This window comes from Physeter macrocephalus, chromosome 19 (assembly GCF_002837175.3).
Source record: "Physeter macrocephalus isolate SW-GA chromosome 19, ASM283717v5, whole genome shotgun sequence".
Classification (NCBI taxonomy): Eukaryota; Metazoa; Chordata; class Mammalia; order Artiodactyla; family Physeteridae; genus Physeter; species Physeter macrocephalus.
Window position 1 is genome coordinate 8,953,539 of NC_041232.1, and position 21,709 is coordinate 8,975,247.

General features: G+C 50.8%; 2 protein-coding genes and 1 pseudogene across 2 annotated transcripts in view; all 3 read left to right on the top strand.

Annotated features, from left to right (window-relative positions):
- Positions 1–21,709, top strand: part of SVOP (SV2 related protein) — a 37,348-nt gene that overhangs the window by 9,137 nt on the left and 6,502 nt on the right. Inside the window, exons 5-7 of the mRNA XM_028480536.1 lie at positions 1,141–1,214; positions 13,988–14,064; positions 17,581–17,688. Coding sequence (XP_028336337.1) covers positions 1,141–1,214; positions 13,988–14,064; positions 17,581–17,688 — 259 coding nt within the window. The remainder of the gene's footprint in view (positions 1–1,140; positions 1,215–13,987; positions 14,065–17,580; positions 17,689–21,709) is intronic.
- Positions 1,831–5,262, top strand: LOC102995819 (guanine nucleotide-binding protein subunit alpha-12-like; annotated as a pseudogene).
- On the top strand, positions 3,992–4,454 carry LOC129391580 (guanine nucleotide-binding protein subunit alpha-12-like). Its single transcript, XM_055080533.1, has one exon. It carries the CDS (start codon positions 4,014–4,016, stop codon positions 4,311–4,313), a length of 300 nt encoding a protein of 99 aa, XP_054936508.1. The 5' UTR covers positions 3,992–4,013; the 3' UTR covers positions 4,314–4,454.

Here is a 21,709-nt window from a genome sequence, read left to right on the forward strand (position 1 = left end):
TTTGTTTGTTTTTTGCGGTACGCGGGCCTCTCACTGCTGTGGCCTCTCCCGTCGAGGAGCACAGGCTCCGGACGCGCAGGCCCAGCGGCCATGGCTCACGGGCCCAGCCGCTCCGCGGCACGCGGGATCCTCCCAGACCGGGGCACGAACCCGCGTCCCCCGCATCGGCAGGCGGACTCCCAACCACTGCGCCACCAGGGAAGCCCCACCCATAATCTTTTTAAAAAAAACTTTTAGCATGTTTAAATAAGTGAGCACTTCTCAAACTGCTAAGAATAATATGTTCATTAAATAAATCTAAGAAGATAATCCCAGTCATAGAATATATTTTAAAAATTATTTTTCTTGTTGATGCTTTTTAAAAAAATTTTTATTGGAGTATAATGGATTTACAACGTTGTGTTAGTTTCAGGTGTACAGCAAACTGAATCAGTTATATATATACATATATCCACTCTTTTTTAGATTCTTTTCCCATATAGGCCATTACAGAGCATTGAGTAGAGTTCCCTGTGCTACATAGTAGGTCCTTATTAGTTATCTATTTTATATATAGTAGTGTGTATATGTCAATCCCAATCTCCCGATTTATCCCTCCCCCCCCAGAATATATGTTTTAAAATAGAACATTGTAAAGCAAAGATTTGATAAATTAGTAAATTACATAAAATTGGCAAGTGAGTCATTTAGCTAATTGGTCTTTTGGCAAGTTGGCTTTTGGTGAATTGATTTTCAGCACATTAATTTCTGTCACCTTGACCTAGAGCTGGCTTTGGGTGGGGAGGGTGTGAAATGGCGGGAGGCATCTTGGACTGGTTGTTTGCTCCCTGGTCCATGGGATCGCCCGAGAGGCCTCAGAGGGGCCAAGCCTGAGGGGCCTGCTTCCCGGCTCCAGGATTCCAGGTTGGGCTGGGGTGTGGAATATCTCCACCTCTGGACATCGCTGAGTCCTGGCTGGAGGCCTCCCTGGCCTGGGGGGCTGAGTGCCGTGGATCTGAGTCCCGGGTTCTCGGAACCTGAGTGTCCTGCCCACCAGAAACCTCCCTCCCAGCCTCAGGTGTCCACTGGTCTCAGGCTACCAACCTGTGCCCACACATCCGCAGGGGAGGAGAGTAAATGGTATTCTTTGTCTTGAAACAGGAAGACCGAGGCAAAATGAGGGACCTCTTCACACCCCATTTTAGATGGACAACCTTGCTGCTGTGGTTTATATGGTAAGAGCTGTTTGTTGATTCTCGGGTCCCCCTCCTCTGCGCCCTGTTTTGGGTTTTAACTTGGAGGACAGAGAACTCTTCCATCTTGAGCAACATTTGCAGAACGGAGCATCACTTTCCTGACTTCTGTGTTATCCTGTTGTTATTTTCTTAGCCTTTTAAAAATTATTTTCTATACTATTACTTTCTTAGCCTTTTTTAAAAATTTGACTCACTTTTTACTCAGATAAATGTCTTTTAAAAGGAAACTCTGGGGGCTTCCCTGGTGGTGCAGTGGTTGAGAGTCCGCCTGCCAGTGCAGGGGACACGGGTTCGTGCCCCGGTCCGGGAAGATCCCACATGCCGCGGAGCGGCTGGGCCCGTGAGCCATGGCTGCTGAGCCTGTGCGCCTGGAGCCTGTGTTCCGCAACGGGAGAGGCCACAACAGTGAGAGGCCTGCGTACCACAAAAAAAAAAAAAAAAAAAAAAAAAGGAAACTCTGTATACCTGCTTTAAGGAAAAACTTTAATTGCAGGCCATAGACAGAAGTCGCTTTAATTAATTAATTAATTCTTATTGAAGTATAGTTGATTTACAATGTTGTGTTAATTTCTGCTGTACAGCAGAGTGACTCAGTTATACATATATATACATTCTTTTTCATATTCTTTTCCATTATGGTTTATCCCAGGACATTGAATATAGTTCCCTGTATTACACAGTAAGACCTGGTTGTCCATCTATTCTATATGTCATAATGTGCATCTACTAACCCCAAACTCGCAGTCCATCCCTCCCCCAGAAGTCACTTTTAAAGATAAAAAAGTGGCCCTCCCTAGCCTCGGGTTCCGTGTTCATGGATTCAACCGAACCACAGATGGAAAAAAAAAAAAGTTCCAGGAAGTTCTAAAAAGCAAAACTTGAATTTGCTGTGCACCAGCAACTATTCACATAGCACTTACATTGTATTAGGTATTATAAGTAATCTAGAGATGATTTAAACTATATGGGAGGATTGTGTAGGTTATATGCAAATACTATGCCATTTTGTATGAGGGACTTGAGCATCCAAGGATTTTGGTATCCACGGGGCGTGCTGGAACCCATCCCCCACGGATACCGAGAAGTGACCATACAGTAAAAAGTAGCTAGATTGCGAATTCCCTGGGGGCGCAGTGGTTAAGAAGCCGCCTGCCAGTGCAGGGAACACGGGTTCGATCCCTGGTCCAGGACGATCCCACATGCTGCGGAGCAACTAAGCCCGCGTGCCACAACTACTGAAGCCCGCGTGCCTAGAGCCCGTGCTCCACAACAAGAGAAGCCACCGCAATGAGGAGCCCGCGCAACGCAAGGAAGAGTAGCCCCCGCTCCCCGCAACTAGAGAAAGCCCGCGCGCAGCAACGAAGACCCAATGCAGCCAAAAAAAAAAAAAAAGTAGCTAGATTGATGGTTTGCCAGGGGACAGAACCACTGTATTTAAGAGCCAGACAGAGGGACCTCGGGACGGCGGCATTGGACGCGGCCTGAGGGAGCGGCCTGCTGCCGCCTCTCCCGCCGCGGGGTCCATGGCCTCGGCAGCCATGTCCGGTGCGGTGCGGACCCTCAGGTGTCTCCTGCTGCCGCCTGAGGCCGACGCCACCCGCGATGCGGAGCGCGAGGCGCGGCAGCGCAGGCGCAGCCGGGACATCTACGCGGGGCTGGACCGCGAGCTGCGCGCCGTGCGGCGCCTCGTCAGGATCCTGCTGCTGGGCCCCGCGAGAGCGGCAAGTCCACCTTCCTCAAGCAGAGGCACATCATCCACGGCCGCGAGTTCGACCAGAGTGCGCTTCTGGAGTTCCGCGACACCATCTTCAACAACATCCTCAAGGGCTCAAGGGTTCTGGTTGATGCACGAGACAGGCTTGGTGTTCCTTGGCAGTATTCTGAAAATGAGAAGCAGGGGATATTCCTTATGGCCTTTGAGAACAAAGCAAGGCTGCCCGTGGAGTCTGCCACCTTTCAGCTGTATGTACCTGCTCTGACCGCGCTCTGGAGGGATTCTGGCATCAGGGAAGCTTTCAGCCGGAAGAGGGAGTTTCAGCTGGGTCAATCAGTGAAGAACTTCCTAGATAACTTGGATCGGATTGGCCAGCTGAATTATTTTCCCTAGCAAGCAGGACATCCTGCTGGCGAGGAAGGCCACCAAGGGCATCGTGGAGCATGACTCTGTCATTTAAAAAATCCCTTTCAAGATGGTGGATGTGGGTGGCCAGCGGTCTCAGCGCCAGAAGTGGTTCCAGTGCTCTGATGGGATCACCTTGATCCTGTTCATGGTCTCGTCCAGTGAGTACGACCAGGTCCTCATGGAGGACAGGCGCACCAGCCGCCTGGTGGAGTCCATGAACATCTTTGAGACCATCGTTAACAACAAGCTCTTCTTCAACGTCTCCATCATCCTGCTCCTCGACAAGATGGACCTCCTGGTGGCGAAAATGAAGACCATCAGCATCAAGAAGCACTTCCCAGAGCTTCCCTGGTGGCGCAGTGGTTAAGAATCCGTCTGCCAATGCAGGGGACACGGGTTCGAGCCCTGGTCCGGGAAGATTCCACATGCGGCGGAGCAACTAAGCCCGAGTGCCACAACGTGAGCCTACACTCTATAGCCCGGGAGCCACAACTGCTGAGCCCGCGTGCTACAACTACTGAAGCCCCCGCGCCTAGAGCCCGTGTTCTGCAACAAGAGACGCCACCGGGATGATGAAGCCCGCGCACCGCAACGAAGAGTAGCCCCTGCTCGCCGCAGCTAGAGAAGACTCTGTCATTTAAAAAATCCCTTTCAAGATGGTGGATGTGGGTGGCCAGCGGTCTCAGCGCCAGAAGTGGTTCCAGTGCTCTGATGGGATCACCTTGATCCTGTTCATGGTCTCGTCCAGTGAGTACGACCAGGTCCTCATGGAGGACAGGCGCACCAGCCGCCTGGTGGAGTCCATGAACATCTTTGAGACCATCGTTAACAACAAGCTCTTCTTCAACGTCTCCATCATCCTGCTCCTCGACAAGATGGACCTCCTGGTGGCGAAAATGAAGACCATCAGCATCAAGAAGCACTTCCCAGAGCTTCCCTGGTGGCGCAGTGGTTAAGAATCCGTCTGCCAATGCAGGGGACACGGGTTCGAGCCCTGGTCCGGGAAGATTCCACATGCGGCGGAGCAACTAAGCCCGAGTGCCACAACGTGAGCCTACACTCTATAGCCCGGGAGCCACAACTGCTGAGCCCGCGTGCTACAACTACTGAAGCCCCCGCGCCTAGAGCCCGTGTTCTGCAACAAGAGACGCCACCGGGATGATGAAGCCCGCGCACCGCAACGAAGAGTAGCCCCTGCTCGCCGCAGCTAGAGAAAGCCCGCGCGCAGCAACTGAAGACGCAGTGCAGCCAAAAATAAATAAATAACATAAATAAAGTTATTTTTAAAAAAAGCAGAAGAAAAAGAAGAAGCACTTCCCAGACTTCAAGGGTGACCCCCACAGGCTGGAGGACGTCCAGTGCTACCTGGTCCAGTATTTCAACCAGAAGAGACGGAATCGCAGCAATCCACCTCACCACTGCCATAGACACGGAGAACAACCGCTTCGTGTTTCACGCTGTGAAGGACACCATCCTGCAAGAGAACCTGAAAGAATATTATGTTGCAGTGAAAGAGGATGCCCCTCACTCTTGTGGTCCTTGAGCAGCCTGGCCGGCCAGAGGCCAGATCTCCCCGGTGTCCCGGAGCGGGTCTCCCGAATCCGTGCCCTCAACACCTGGCTCCGGGATGCTGTGAGGCCCACCACGCCGCTGTGCTCTAGGCCAAAGGACGTGACACTTTGATGTTAGCTACTGAATCCTGGGGACTAGTGAAACTACGGAAAACCCCAGCGATCACTTTGGTATTAATGTGTAATGCCTAATAACACAGCTTGCTTTCTTTTTACGGAAACTATTCCTTCTCTGACACAATGTAATTGAGGACTGCGTGTGTGCGCACGCATGCTCTGTCTTTAATGACAGAAACACAAAACCCGACGTCTTTGCAGATGGCTTTTCTCTCTAACTCGCAAGTGCTTGGTGAGGAGCATTGCCTGGTGGAGGTTTGTAGGAGGTGAAAGGAGGTCAATCACGGGCTGTCCCCGCCACCTCCCCAGGGGAGCGCGTTGCCTTTTAAGTCTCTTGTGCCAGTTGGTCCCGGCTGTTAGATGAGAGGGTGGGAGTGAGAGCTGGCGGTGTGGACTTGACTTAATGTCCCCCACAACCTGCGCTTTCTTCCCGCCCTGTCAGATCACCCCACGACACGACAGGACACGGGGCGGAAGGTGTGCACACGGACGCTGCCGTGAACGGCCCCCTCCCCTCTGCACAGGGCAGCGCCTGCTGCCTCTGTGTCCACCCTCCCCGCCCCTTGCCCGCCCTTCGGCAAAGATTTAAACCATCTGGCCTTGCAGAGGAGTTGTCTCCGAGAGACACCTGCAGTCCGCTGCCGGGAGCCTTTCCTTCTTTAGAGGAAGCGGAGAGCTCCTCTCCGCCCAGGGGCTTTTGAGAGCTGGCGGCGTTGCCAGCAGAGCCTTCGCTAACCCTGCCCGGCTCCGCTCTGCCTTCCGGTGGCCGGCCGAGAATCGAGGTTCTCATCAAGGTCTCTCGCTTCTACTCACATGCACACGTCGTAGGAAAACTGTCGGACGTGATCGCCTCTGAGTGAAACCGCAGAGGCTGTGCATGTTGACGCAGGCTGGTCAACCTTGCACTCAGTTAACTTGTCCGGTTACTCTGTCCAGGTGTCTTTCGCTGTGTTTAAAAATACATTGCATTCCAGGGCTTCCCTGGTGGCGCAGTGGTTGAGAGTCCGCCTGCCGATGCAGGGGACGCGGGTTCGTGCCCCGGTCCGGGAGGATCCCACGTGCCGCGGAGCGGCCGGGCCCGTGAGCCGTGGCCGCTGCGCCTGCGCGTCCGGAGCCTGTGCTCCGCAGCGGGAGGGGCCACAACAGTGAGAGGCCCGCGTACCGCAACCCCCGCCCCCCCAAAAAATAATACATCGCATTCCAAACTGGTCCCCGCTGTGTATTACTCTACTCAAGAGTGTCTGACGTGTTGAGGACTCTGCCTAGCATTTAAAGGAGAAAAAAGCTTCCTCTGTCAGTGGCACCAGAATGTTCCTGTGGTTCAGTAACCGTCCCTGGGCCCCATCCCCAGGCCACACTGTTCCCGGTCCTGTGTCCCTGGTGAGTGGCTCGCTCGCCTTCACCCAGCAGATAAACAGGGATCTTGTGGCAGATGCTGACCCAGAAGGAAAGGGAGGAAGAAAACTGCTTCTGAGTCAGCCTTGTTATCACAGCGTTTTAATGAGACAACATGAAATCCTATCTCTCTGGGCGCTCAAAGCTTTCTGTGGATGTTTGCTGGGGGTTCGGCTCTTTTTTTTCGGCTGGCGAAAAGTTGCTGTTTTTGTACTGCTTCCTATGGCTCTTCATAAACTGAAAGGATGTGCCCCGGGATCGGGGTCGACGACCGAGGTTTAAAGGAAAAAGAACATTCTCAATGGTCTGTGTCAGGGCGGCCCGAGACCCCGCTGTCACTGCTCAGAGGACCCTGTCCTGGGGCAAGAGCGCTCCTGGCCCGCCGGGTTCCAGGTCTCACACGTGTGTGTTGGGACCCACGCGCTTCCTCGCCAGCCTGGAAACACTCCCCGGGGCCCTGGCGGAGGAGGCGGCGGCGGCCCTCGCTGTCGGCGCAGCGGGTGCACGTGCCTGAGGCTTGCCGGCGAGCTGGGGTCAGCGCGGTCGGCAAGCGCTGTTTGTCCTTTACACCTTCTGACGCGGTTGCTGGTTAGCTTTCAGAGGCGGAAGCGAGTTGGTATAGACAGGGAAGCGGGCTCCCCTCTCTTCACGGCGGGCTGAGTGGACGACTTAGTCCTGCAAGGCTCCCGGCCCTCAATTCCGTGATTGGTCGTCATCCGAGAAGAAGATCGCTCTCTGCAAGGTCAACTGAAACCATTTACAGCCTTTCTACACATAGATTACAGTCACTTTTCTCTCCAAAACCTTAGGCTTTTCTATTTGATTTTATTTTAATTTCACTGTTACCCTCGATTATTGTCTTTTTTCTATTGAGATGTTAGAGAAGCAGGAGATAGTTGTGCCTCATCTATTGTTACAAAAGTGTAACAATAAACCTCCTCAAACTAAGATAGTTTCCTCACATAAGGACACGTGTACATTTTTTACTGAAATATTTTTTTAACCCTTCAGTTTGTAGAGAAATTGTTTCAAAGATATTGCGTTGTAGCTTTGTAATTTATAGAGATCTCTAGACTCCTTATTCTTGCAAATTTTTTACTTCTTTGATAAAAATGAGTCCGTTTATTTCAACTCCAAGATCAGGAAATAATCTTGAAACAAGGTTACTAGTTATGACTGACTGACTTGGGCATCCTGGGAACAGACACTAACTTGGTATCGTGAGTAAAGGCACCGTTTAGGAGGAGAGCAGTCGCGGTGAATTACTCGCCGCTCTCGCTTTGCACAGCATTTTAGCATTGGCAGGAGGGGCTGGTTTGATGATCTGACCACCTTCAGTTTCGGGATGTTTATTAAGATAAAGCCTTAGTTTTCCTTTGCTTAATAGAAAATATCAACTCAGCATTCGAAGCCAACATTAATTTTTCAGTCCCCAAAATTCAGAGAAGTTGGATAACTCAAACCCGAATGTTCCTTGAAGGTTCATGACTTGTCGATCACAGTTTTTATTTCCACATGGGACACAGGAGCGCTGTCACCAACACTGTGCTGAGTGGACGCCTCTGGAACAAGACTTCAGGACAAGGAACAGCGGCAAACACATGTAAAGACACGTGTGTGTGTGTGAGGGCGGGATCCTGCTGCCCTGAGACCTGGGAGCCCGAGGAGAGGACCTGGTGATGGACGTGGACATATCCAGAGACCGGAGGCTGGAGGAAGCCCAAGGGAAGGGAAGGGTGGGAACTCTTTCTCTGCAACCCCGTGGGGTGGCTTTCCCCGTCACAAAACGAAGAAACCACCGACGCAAAGTGTGAATGATTCCCAGTCGACAGAGCTCATGGAGCTCAGGATTCTCATGTAGAAAAGGCACATACGTGTTGTCCAGTGGCCACTGCCCGGGTAGGCGTTGTGTGCGTCCACGTGTGGGCCCCTAAACTGCCCACAGTGGGGGAGGCAGAAGCGCACCTTCACCCCAGAGGAACGTGCACTCGTCATTATCCACGTGGCTGAGGGCCAAGCTCTTTGGGTTCCAGTTTCCCCATTTGTAAAAAGTTGGACTAGATCATGATGCTTAGCTCTGGCGCTGCAGTCTGATCACCTGAGGGGCTTTGCAAAGCCCTGGGCTGAGCCACTCAGACCGTGCCGTACAGGCGTCACATGAATGCACTCCTGGTTTCCTGGGTGGTTGCTGTGCAGCCGGGCTCAGGAGCCACGAAGCAGAGGACCATGGAGGACTCCCTCCAGGCTGCTGGAGTTGGGGTCCACAACGTAATGGCCCCCGAATCCTCCCCTCACTGTGACCTGCGACCTGCCTCAGGAAGAAAGTGATGCTGGGTTTTCGGTTGTGGTTTAAGTGAAGAGCAGAAGTTCCCACTAAGCTTTCGACTGTGTGTCGGGTGGTCCTTTCGGGCCTTTGGGCGCCACCTTCTCCATAAGGTACATCAGATGCGCTCAGCAACCTCATTCTTCAGTGATGCCTGGAAATTTAGGGAGCTCTGTTTGAAGAAAAAGACAGGCCCTTTTAAAGTCTGCCTGGCAGCCCTAGGCAGAGGTGGGCCTTGCGTGTGGGATTCCTGCATTTCACGGACTCGGCGTTCCGCGCGCAGGCCCTGGTGCCAAGGTTGGTGCTGGGCCTGCAGCTGGGAGGGCTGAGAGCTCAGCACCCCCCCGAGCAGGGGCTGCTTTTACTGACTGCATTTGTGAAGCGCCTCCTGGGCCCTGAAGAGGGTGGTGGCGGGCCCCCAGAGGAAGGAGCTGCTTGGTTAAGGCGGCTCAGAGGCCGGCACTTGCTGTGTTAACATCCCTTAACGGCAGGTGGCACGTGGTACGCGCTGAGTTCAGGGAGGTGGTGAGACTCGCTGTGGGTGGAGTGGAGCCCGCGGGGCGTGGAAGGGCCACTCCGCCTCCTCGGTCCCACTGTCGGTGTCTGGTTCCTGCCTTCTGCTGGAGGAGGGCTTCAGGTCACACAAGGCCCAGCTGCTCATGTGGGCCCTTGCTCTCCTGCCAGGTCTCGCCCTCCAGAACCCTCTAGAACTTAGAGGCTGGGTGTCCACTGGTGCTCAGGATGGCATATCGAAATAGGCGGTTTTGGTTTCCACACCACGTTGGCATCTCTTCAGGTGAAAACTTACTTCAAAGCACAACAGGTTGCTACCTGCCCGAAGCAGCCCCAGTGCCTGCCTCTCGCTGGATGACATGGAATGCTTCGTACCCAGAGCAGCTCCTCGGTGTGGACCGCACACCTGCAGGGGTTCAGCTGACCCTGACGGTGGTCGTGAGCCCCTAGGAGAGCGGAGCGCTGCTCAACGTGGGAACTTCCTACACGAGGCTCCCGCCCCGGGTTACAACAGGAAGGAGAGGGTTGTTGCCAGGCCCGAGTGAGTTCTCAAACATCCTGGCAGGATGGATGTTCCTGGGAATTGGCGTCTGAGTATAGCAAGGGGTAGGAAATGGGGTGGAACTCAGAAATAGACCGTGAGATTCCTGCCCCAAAACACAGTACTCGTAGGCAGCAGGGCCCTCTCCGGAAGCCAGTAATTAGCGTGTGGAGTAGCTGAGAACAGGAGGGAACTGCTCTTGTATCCCATCCTGACCTGTGGTGACTCCCTTCTCCTCCTCAAATCCAGCAATGACCTTGGCACGTCACTGTGAGGTTCTTATTGCAGGGACCCGGAGACTTTGCGTCTGTTGCCGTAAACGCGGCCCCGTGGCTCGCTTCACAGAGAAGCGCACACCTGGCTCCCCCTGGAAATTGGGTTCTCCGCTTCTGATCTGGTTATGAAGGTAGTGTTTTTATTCTGGTGGTTTTCTCTTGTGTGTGTGTGTGTGTAACACAGACCACAGTGAAACACTAGAGCAGCTACTGGGTGTTCCTGGACCAGCCCGAGTTTCCTCCTGGGCGGGCGAGCGGCCAGCACTCTGATTGCACAGCCAGCGGAGTGTAGACAGGGCTGAGCCGCACGGGGTCACAGTCGTCCTGGTCAGTCTGTGCCAGGCTTGTCACTCAGGCGCCTTTCTATTAACACTGAATTCACTTTATTTTGTGCTTTCAGAAGCTGATTAATTCCCCCAAATGAACATAACCCCAGCTATTCACAGTCAAGGTGGAGGTTTCCCGCGGGACCGAATTTCCCGGCAGGTCGCAGAGCCAGACCGCTCTGGTGACCGGGGAGGCGTGGACCGCGCATCCCGCCTGGTGAGGCTGACCCAGAGTCCGGCCGAGGGAAGTCCAACGTAGGGGCAGCTGAGAGCATGACCCTTGTGAGTCGTGGGAAACAGGCCCTCAGCTCTGGGTTCTGGTGCTTCCTGGTGCTGGTCCAGGGGCTCAGCTTTTCAGCCGACTTCAGAATTTCTCCAGTCGGGAAGGAACTGAGAATGGGGTTCCAGGAGGCCCCATTTTGTGAGGCGCAGCGCCCACCCTGAGTGGTGACAGGCCGGGTGTGCGCTTTAAGGCATCTCACGGAACCGCCACGTGTCCGTGCAGGTGAACCCTCTGCCCTGGGGCCCCACCCCCTCCGTTCAGTGGCCGGGCCCCGGGGAAGCCTCCCGCAGCCTCGGGTGACGCTGGAGGTCTCCCCACCACCGCCTGTCAAGCTGCCCTCAAAAAAGGTCGGTGCCCACGGTGGGCAGAGAGCACTGTCACCTAGGAGACTCTGGAACTCAGATCACAAACGTGGAACCAGCCTTGATCTGACAGTCGGGCTAACAAAGCCAGTTCTCCGTGGCTTCCCTCCTCACCCAAGCTTACTGGATGAGCCCGGGCACCTTTTCCAGGCTCCCCTGCAAACAGGTGGCCAGAGCTCTCGCTGCGGAGTCTGTGGAAGCCGGGGGGGCGAGGCCCGTCCCAGGAGGGCTCACGGGCAGCCTGTGAAACTTTCTCCCCGTCATCTTAACGGTTAGATTCTCTAACAAGCCTGTTTATCGAGAAATTTAAAATAGATCTCTATGGAGTCTGCCCATCTCTAGGGTCTTAAAGCATTACCTTTTGACCTGTTATGCAAATGGCAAAACTTTCCAAGTGTCTTTTCCTTCACTCCAATCGAACCAGCTAAAATTGGCAGGCACGTTATTCTCTGTTGACACCACTGCGGCCAGGAAGTTCAGTGCTGTGTGCTCGGCCCCCTCCGCTCTGCCACGTCCTCCGCTGTGCTGTGCTGTGGCCCCTGTAGCGCGTGGGGGACCCCGCAGAGGGGGCGGGGCTGCAGGGGCGATCAGAGGCGGCGGCAGCTGCAGAAACGGAGCTCTGAGCTCTTCCGGGGCCTCTACGCTCAGAAAGGAAATTCAAGGGCAACAGCTGAGTGCCGGCTCACTGGCTCCGCCCCTGGGGTGTCGCTGCAGCTCCACACCCGCCCCCATAATGGCACCGACGGTGGGGAACTGGCCTCGGTTTACGGATGCTGTGTTCCAGGTTAAGAGATACATGATGCAGTGTAAAAAGTGTATTGTATAGCTACGGGGGTTAGTTTAAACGTATTTTGTATATACGACTTTTATAAATCGGTTAAAATTTGCCTTAAATTACAAAAAAAAAAAAAAAAAAAGACAGAGAGGGGAGGTGTTAGGGACTCGTTAGCCCGTAAGTAAGACTGAGATACAATTAAAGAATTGAAAGGAAACTTAAAGGAATCTTTTTTTTTCACACAGATTGAATACTTTTGCTGTATCCATCCCCCTCTCCATTCATATTGCCTTGGGTACCACCAGCAGCACAGGGCCAATATTTTGGGAACCACTGATTTGGTCAACATGGGCATTCTTAGAACTTTCAGTTCTTGTTCCACTTTTTCTTAAATAACCACCTTGGCATTGGCTGGAGGGCATTTGTAGTGAGTAACTTATAGTCCACAGCTAGTCAAATTTCAGCCCTTCTTTCAATTCTTTCTACCCTTAATGCTGTAATTTCTACAGCATTTAACAGTGCACAAAATTACCCCGGTTGAGGCTATGTGTCCTGTTTTCGACAGTTCTCGCTTTTCCTATTCACCTTTGAGCAGAAGTGCTAATTAGCATGGGAGTGTCCTCAAAGAGGTCAACTGCAGGGAAGAGGAGGGGAAAGCTTTGATAATACAAAGCACGGGGCTCCAGCTCTGCCCCCCGCATTCCTGAGAGCTGAATCAACTCACAAAGCCTTTATTAAACACCTGCTGTGTGCCCAGTACAAGTATGGAGCTGGCAGGATATTTTAAAAAGTGGGGGAACAGAATTGAGAGTATCTATCTTTGAGTGCATGTAATTCTGTTGGGCTGACACTACTTAAATACTAAGCAATTAAATAGAGACTAATTTTAGAATACTATAGAAATCACATTTGCGAGCACATGTTGTAACTCAAGGAAAGTAATCACCGGCTTCTGATTATGACTGAGCTCCCACATAACTGTACCACAGGATGAGAATATTCCGGCCCTACAGACTTGAGTATTCTGGTTCCAAGGACAGTCGGGAATTAGTTAACTGCGTCATTCTGATCTGAAATGCTCATGAAGTCTGCAGACTCCGCATTTGACTGGGCACACAGCAGGTGTTTAATAAATGCTTGGTGAGTTGATTTAGCTCTCAGGAATGCGGGGGCAAAGCTGGAGCCCAGTTCTGCATACAGTTTTCCCCCTGCTGTTCAAAGTAGAGCGTTCCAATGAAAGCTTTCCTAAGCTGAAGTGGCATAAAGAGAAATAATTACCTGAGGACATGTCTTGCTAATAAAAGAAACAAAATAAATGGAGTTAAAGCACAGATGCTCATAGACACAGTTCAAAGCTAATGGCAGCTTGAATCTGAAAAAGAATGTATATATAGGTATAACTGAATCACTTTTCTGTACAGCTGAAATTAACACAACATTGTAAATCAGTTATACTTCAATAAATAAATTAAAAAAAAAAAAAAAGCTAATGGCAGCTTGATGCTGAGGTGCTGAGTGTAGTTCCCGGGAAAGGAGCTTGGTGGCGCTACTCTCGCTGCTTGGGGCAAGTGCTGCCTCTATAAAATAAGCGCTGGGTGCTATTTTCGCTTTTCCCTTTTATCGTAAAAGTGAAAATCCTCTTCGGATTTCTTCTGGCGAGCAAAACCAGGTACTAATGTAGGTCTTTCGTAAAAGTGAAGTGCAGTAAAGCAAACTTTTGAAAAAGTAGGGGCTACCTATATTATTAAGTATATCTCCCTCCTCCTCCCTATTCAACTCAACCCAGAAGCCCTGACATCTGTTGACATCTGTCAAAATGACTGTTTTCTACCAAATTTTGGTGCCCCCATTTTTTTCCCCTCCTTTTGCCAGTTGACTGAACAGCCTTGGAGGTAGCTTTGTCTGTGATAGAATTCAGTTCTTGATCTTTCAAAGGACACAGGATCACTTCCCTTTATCGCATCATTATGCTTTGTATCCGCCATCTCCTGCTCAAGCAGTCCAGAAAAGCCCTGCAAAGGCCCAGTGTGGCCTGAGCCCAAAGCCTAGTCTCTGCTGCTAAAGCTGCAAGTCCTTCCGGAGGGGTGAGGGAATGGGGACATGCATTTCTCCCATCATTTCCTTACCTTTCTTGCTTCCTTCCTGGCAGGTTTTCCAATGCATTCTCTTACTATGGATTAGTTTTGCTCACCACTGAGCTCTTCCAGGCAGGAGATGTCTGCAGCAGTGAGTATCAACAGCCCTTTAGCAGTTAACACCGTCCCCTCCCGCCCCTCCCCACTTCCAACACACGAGGTCATACACACACACCCCAGAACCCTGGGAGGGTTCTGCCCTCCCAGGGCCTGGCCTTGCACAAACTCCAGGGAGAAAGTTTCTGCAAAATCTGAGCATGAAAGAGCTGGGTTGAGGTTTCCAAGATGCTCTGTAGAAACCTGGACCTTCTTGTCATGGTAGACCTGACATTAGAGCAGAATCACATCTTGTGTCCCCTAAAGAGGTCCATGAAGTACAGCCCTGAGTTTTATGGCTGTGACCCTGTGTAGCCATCCTCTGCGTGTGCATCAAGTCTGAGAATCAGGTTGGAGCTCGATCCTGGCCACACAACAGAATCACCTGGAGGAGCTTTTCAACAAAGGCAGTGCCATTTAAACAATGCCCAGACCTATTTAATCAGCGGCTTCGGGGGTAGGGCCCAGGCATGAGTGGGTTTGAAAAGCTCCCTAGGTGATTGTGTTGTAGAGCTGGAGGTGGGAAGCACTGGACAAAAGGAATGAATAAAGAGCCAAGTCTATATACAGATGTCTGGACTTCAAACCAATCCGTCTTTAAGGGAATATTAGATTCCTAGCATTGAACCCGGGATGGGGGATAAAAAGATCAAGTTCTTGCCTGTTTGCGGGATTTGTCCAATTATCTTTTTCATATGAAGCCTCTATAATCTGAGTTAATAGTTTTGTTTATTGGTATAAGGATTGAATAATACAGCAGAATCACATCTCGCTGGGAGGTGTGGGAGAGCCTTAACTGCCCTGGGAAGCAGGTCAATTATAAATTCGGGGTTTGGTATTGATTGAGCCTAAATCCTTTGCCTCTGTGGCCGAACACAAGTTCGTGTGCCTGACACACAGTGAGGCCAAACAAACTGAAACCGTCGTAGTTTGGAGCAGAGAAAGGTTTATGGCAGGGCTGAGCAAGGAGGACGGACGGGTGACTTGTACTCAAAAACCCTGAACTCCCCGATGGTTTGGCCGGGGGAGAAGTTTTTAGAGGCAGAATTTGGTGGGGGGGAGGGCCGCAGGGTATGTGACTTTCTTCTGATTGGTTGGTGGTGAGGGAACAGGGTGATGTTCCAGGAATCTTGTGCTCGGCCTGAGTTAACCATCCTCAACCTGGGTGAGGGCCTTAGTTCCTGCGGAAGAACTCAAAGATATTGTTATGTATATTCCTTGAGGAGGAACCAGGACTCTGTCCCAAGTCTGCACTATTGTTTCTTGACAGCTTCTCCCCTTTCTCTGCATCCCCTCCCTTCCCTGATTAGCAATTGTTTGAACCTGACCTTTGGAACTCAGGGAGGGTCTAGGAGGCTTGAATGAAGCCTGGTTCCTACAAGCAAGAACGGGGGACATGGAAAGGATTCGTACCCAGGATTTGCCCCACAGCCTCCTGCTTGGTTTCACCGCTAACAGTGGACCTGCTTAAGCAAAGCAGGGGATCCATTGGGATGTTATAGAGGAAGGGTTGGCAGAGTTTTTCTATAAACAGCCAGATAGTAAATATTTTAGGCTCTGTGGGCCAAACGGCTCTGCCATTGTAGCAGAAAAGTAGCTATGGATAATATGTAAACAAGCAAGCCTTGCTTGTGTTCCAAGGAAACCTTTTTAAAATTTTGGCCACGCAGCACGGCTTGTGGGATCTTAGTTCCCCAGCCAGGGATCAAACCCGGGCCCTCGGCAGTGAGCATGAGGGACGTGGAGTGCTAACCACTGGACCGCCGGGGAGTTCCCACCGAGGAAATCTTTTTTACAACCACAAATTTGAATTTCATATCATTCTTATGTGATGAAATGTTATTCTTCTTTTGATTTTAAAAATCATTAAAAAATGTAAAAACCATTCTTAGCCTGCTGGCCAGGCAGAAACAGGCAGGGGACCAGATTTGGCCTGCAGGCGGTCAGTCGTTTGCCACCCCGTGTTAACAGCTCACTCTTACACCTGGGTGGGAAAGTGATAGGGAAGGAGCAGTGGATTGTGTTATGAGAGCAACCCTGAACTTAGGGCACCCAGATCTTTTATACCAGATGATAAGCCTGCCAGCTCTTTGTTCTGCAGAAAGATGCTCTATCTTCAAAGGCCATAAGAAAACCTGCCCTTTGCACCAAAGGGAGATCCTCTCTATCTTTCAAGGCTGTTTGCTAAACTAAAATCCTTGAAAAGATAGTCCAGAACAAAGGCAGTCAGTGCCTCTGCTTATAAAACAGGCAGAGAATATGAGAGACCCATGGGGAATTGTCTGCTAACACCAGTAAGAGGTTACAGTTGGCTCAAAGGAGAATTCAAAACACACATGTAGGGCTTCCCTGGTGGCGCAGTGGTTGAGAGTCCGCCTGCCGATGCAGGGGACACGGGTTCGTGCCCCGGTCCAGGAGGATCCCACATGCCGCGGAGCGGCTGGGCCCGTGAGCCATGGCTGCTGAGCCTGCGCGTCCGGAGCCTGTGCTCCGCAACGGGAGAGGCCGCAACAGTGAGAGGCCCGCGTACCGCAAAAAACAAACAAACAAACAAACAAAAACACATGTATATAGGCAATCAGAAAAGCTGAAATGGATTTACACTTAGAGGCAAAAATTGGCAGTGTGCATAAGGCAATAATCAATTGCATCACCACCAGACACTGCTTGCATTTTTATGGACAAGAATCATTTGCACTGGTATTCTATAATGTGAAGTTGTAGAAGAGCTTAAAGATCATGAAAGCTGAGGTAACCTATAAGGGTTCACAAGACAGGACATTTTGCCCATTTCAAAGTCTTTGACTCTGTTTCCTAACAAATGATATGGGGGAAAAAAGATAAAGCAAGGTAAGGGAGGTCAGGAGTGTGGAGCAGAGTAAGGGGCCGTGGGCAAGTCAGAGTTTTAAGTGGGGTGGTCAGGATGGCTTCAGTGAGAAGGTGAGATTTAAAGAAAGACTCAAAAGGGGTGAGGAAATTAGTCATGGGGATATATAAAGTGCAATGGAGGACGAGAACAGCCAGTGCAAAGGTCCTGAGGCAGGAACGTGCCTTGTGTATTGAAGGGACAGCAAGGAGACCAGTGCGGCTGGAGTAGTGTGAACAGAGCGAGGGAGAGAGAAGGTGGGATCAAGGAAGTAATGGGGGCCAGATAATATAGGTGGGGGTCGTTGGGGCCACCCTAGAGTCTGTCTGCCACAAAAGCACCTAGGATGTGCCAGTTCTGGGCTAAGCACATTCATATGCACAACCTGCTTTCAGTGTCTCAACCACCTTGCCCCAGGGTTTATTAGCCCCAGGATTATGAGGAACCTGGGGCTTAAAGAGATGAAGCTCTAACACTGCTGGTTGGGATTCACACCTGAGTCTGTCTGAGTCCTGAGCCCATGCTCCTTCCCTGGCCTCCCAACCAAATCACACCCAGGGAAGGAGGTGTGGGGAGCGGGAGGCTGCGACCCAAGACTGCGCATGCCTCTTGCTCTTTTTCTCTCTCTCTCTCTCCACCTCCCAGTCTCCAGCCGGAGGAAGGCGGTAGAGGCAAAATGCAGCCTGGCCTGTGAGTACCTGAGTGAGGAGGATTACATGGACCTGCTGTGGACCACCCTGTCTGAGTTCCCAGGTGAGGGACCTGTGCCACGTGGGCTGGGGCAGGGCATCCTGGGAATGCGGCTTTACCTGGTGCCGCCCGGAAGCAAATCCCATTTCTAAGGGAAGCTGGGGATTTGTTTTCAGCCCTTAGCTACAAGTTGTCAAGAACTGTGAAGAGGCTGACATTTTACTCTGTTTGAAGGCTAACAAGTTAAGCTGCCCAGCTTCACACACACGCACGCACGCACACACACACGCACACACACGCACGCAGGCAGAAGACACAAGACCCCTGGGTCAGAGACAAAAGACTGTTACTCACGGCACAGCAGGCAGCCTGAGTAGTATGTTAGTGCTGGCTCCTCTTGCCCCCAAGCCCCATAGGGATGATGAGGACGGGTCGAGGCGAATCTTACACGTGCAATGGATTTGCAACACAGCTCGGGCATCTCACACTTCGGGAACCCAAATCTTTTACAATGGGCTGCCGGAAACCTGCTCAGCCTTTGCCCTGGAGAGAGACATCATCTTTATCGCACTGGGCAGTAAACAGACCTTCCCCTTGCTCTAGAAGGAGGCAGTATCGCTGTCCTCCAAGGCTGTTGTCTACACAAACAACCGTGAAATGCTAGCCTGGAGCCAAAGGGCAGCCAGCGCCTCTGCTCACAAGCTGTGCAGAAATACAAGAGACCCGGGGAGAATTGTTCCCCCACAACAGTCACACTGGAAAGGATCGGTGCGGTGTTAAAAATCCAAACCTGGGGCTTCCCTGGTGGCGCAGTGGTTGAGGGTCCGCCTGCCGATGCGGGGGACGCGGGTTCGCGCCCCGGTCCGGGAAGATCCCACATGCCGCGGAGCGGCTGGGCCCGTGAGCCATGGCCGCTGAGCCTGCGCGTCCGGAGCCTGTGCTCCGCGACGGGAGAGGCCACAACGGTGAGAGGCCCGCGTACCCCCCACCAAAAAAAGAAAATCCAAACCTGCACATAAAGCAAAGGTGATCTATCTTTTTCCTTTAAAAAAATAGTATGATTACAACAATAATAATATCTGGTATTTACTGATTGCTTACTGTATATATATCAGGCACTGTGCTAAATATTTTACAGATATGGTCTCATTTAATCTTGTGAAGTAGTATCATTCCCATTTTACATCTGAAGAAACTGAGGATTGGAGAGGTGTAGCAAAAGTGGTTCCTGCCAATTGCAGCTGCCAATTTCCGCATCTCTGTGCCTGAGGGCTATCTCAGGAGGAATTGAAAGCCTCAGTGTCTAAAAGCGAGAAAGGTGGCTGCAGGTGCCAGGGAGTTAACACCTGGGAACAGCGTTCAACCAGGGTATAAATACCCCAATTTCCTCGGCTATCGGGTAGAATTCTAAGGTGCGCGTTCCACACTGACTCCCAGAGCCCTCCAGTGGAATCCAGCAGCAATTTCCCATGGTGGTAACTTGCCTGATATGCACCCTTATTAGTTGCGTCCCTTCCCCGTTTTACTTCTGCACTCTCCTACTGGTGCTTCCTTGGATGACCTCCCAAGTAAACACCTTGCACTCGGACCTTTGTCCCGGGGTCTGCTTCTGGGAAAACCCAACTAAGACACTGAGTGTCCTACAGCTGGCAGAGCTAAGACCTGTGTTCCCACCCCAGAGCCCAGAGTCCACTCCTATACTACATTGTCTATCTTCCCCATATAGCTTAGCAGGTAACATTAAAGCCTCTGGAGTTAAACCCAGCATTGCCAGCTGCCATTTTCGGGACTTCAAGCATTCACCATTTCTATGATTTTACCTTTCTGAAACTCAGATTCTTCTTCCCTATTATTACATGTATTGTTTTGTTGTTTTGTTCACTGACACATCCCAACCTCCTAGAACAGCTCCTGACACACAGTAGGTACTTAATGTATATTGATTGAATAAAAGTGGGAAATGGGCTATTAGCATGCTTTGTAGAGGTTTTTTTTTTTTAACTAAAGTCTAATTGATTTACAATATTGTGCTAGTCTCAAGTATACAGCAAAGTGATTTGGTTATTCATATATATATGTGTGTATGTCTATATTCTTTTCTTTATTCTCATCCATTATAGTTTAGAGGTTTGTTTTGATGATTGAACAAGATAATAGATGTAAAAGTGCTTGGCCAAGATTTTATTATTATATGATTATTATTATCAAGCAATATGCTATATCACCTCTACTGAGATAGTGAATGTTATTTTTATTTAGTCCTACTTCTCCAATGAAGAAATTGATGTTCAGGGAATTCCCTGGTGGTCCAGTGGTTAGGACTCCATGCTTCCACTGCAGGGGGCATGGGTTTGATTCCTGGTTGGGGAACTAAGATCCCCCATGCTGCCGGGCATGGCCAAAAAAAAAAAAGGAAGATTGAGGTTCAGAGAAGGCAAGACTAACCTAAGACCACATGACAAGTTAGAGGCAAGATGAGGCCTTAGAACCTACGTGTTTCTGACCCCCAGCCCAGGTGTCTGCTGCCTGGTTTCAGTGAATGCCACCATTCAGGCTCCCCTTGGTGCCTGTATTAGTTATGCATCGCTGCAAGACTAACCTAAGACCACATGACAAGTTAGAGGCAAGATGAGGCCTTAGAACCTACGTGTTTCTGACCCCCAGCCCAGGTGTCTGCTGCCTGGTTTCAGTGAATGCCACCATTCAGGCTCCCCTTGGTGCCTGTATTAGTTATGCATCGCTGTGTAACAAATTAGTCCAAAATTTAGTGGCTTAACACAACACATTTATTACAGTTTCTGTGGGTCAGGAGCCTGGGCTTCCCTGGGTCCTCTGCTTCAGTGTATCTCACAAGGCTGCAATGGAGGTGTTGTTGGCCCAGGGTCTGTGGTCTCATCTGAAAGCTCAGCTGAGGCAGGGTCTGCTTCATGCTCACTCCCCCGGTTGTTGGTGGGATTCAATTCCACAGGGTTGGTTGGATCACAGGCTCAGTTCCCCACTGCCTGTTGGCCAGAGACCACCTTCAGTTTCTTGCCAGGTGGCCTTCTCCATCAAGGCAAGTTCATGAGAAGAGCCAGGGAGAGGGCAAATGCCAGCAAGACAGACGTCAGTCTTGCATAAGCTCTTCTCAGAGGTGACCTCCCTAGTGACATATGTATATATGTCTTTAAGACTGGCATAAATTGATTTTAAAAAGCTACAATCCTAATCACTGACTAAGATTCACGGATATACTTTGCAGTAGACATATAACTCAATGCATTTTTTCTTTTTTAAATAAATTTATTTATTTATTTTTTGGCTGTGTTGGGTCTTTGTTGCTGCGCATGGGCTTTCTCTAGCTGTGGCGAGCGGGGGCTACTCTTTGTTGCGGTGTGCGTGCTTCTCGTTTTGATGGCTTCTCTTGTTGTGGAGCATGGGCTCTAGGCGCGTGGGCTTCAGTAGTTGCAGCGCACGGACTCGGTAGTTGTGGCCAGCAGGCTCTAGAGCACAGGCTCAGTCGTTGTGGCGCACAGGCTTAGTTGCTCCACGGCATGTGGGATCTTCCCGGAGCAGGGCTTGAACCCGTGTCGCCTGCATTGGTGGGTGGATTCTTAACCACTGCACTACCAGGGAAGTCCCTCAAGGCATTTTAAGCAGTTTGTCAGCATCTAGTTACATTAATGACATTTATGGAAAGTATAATTTTAAGTGATTGCTTTTTGTGGCGCACGGGCTTAGTTGCTCCACGGCATGTGGGATCTTCCCGGAGCAGGGCTTGAACCCGTGTCGCCTGCATTGGTGGGTGGATTCTTAACCACTGCACTACCAGGGAAGTCCCTCAAGGCATTTTAAGCAGTTTGTCAGCATCTAGTTACATTAATGACATTTATGGAAAGTATAATTTTAAGTGATTGCTTTTACACTGTTGTCTTTTTGTCATAAATATTGATATAAAAACATTTTTTTTTTTGGGCCATGCCACGTGGCTTATGGGATCTTTGTTCACCAACCAGGGATCGAACCCGGGCCCTCAGCAGTGAAAGCACAGAATTCTAACCACTGGACTGCCAGGGAATTCCCGATATAAAATTTTTTTTTCTTT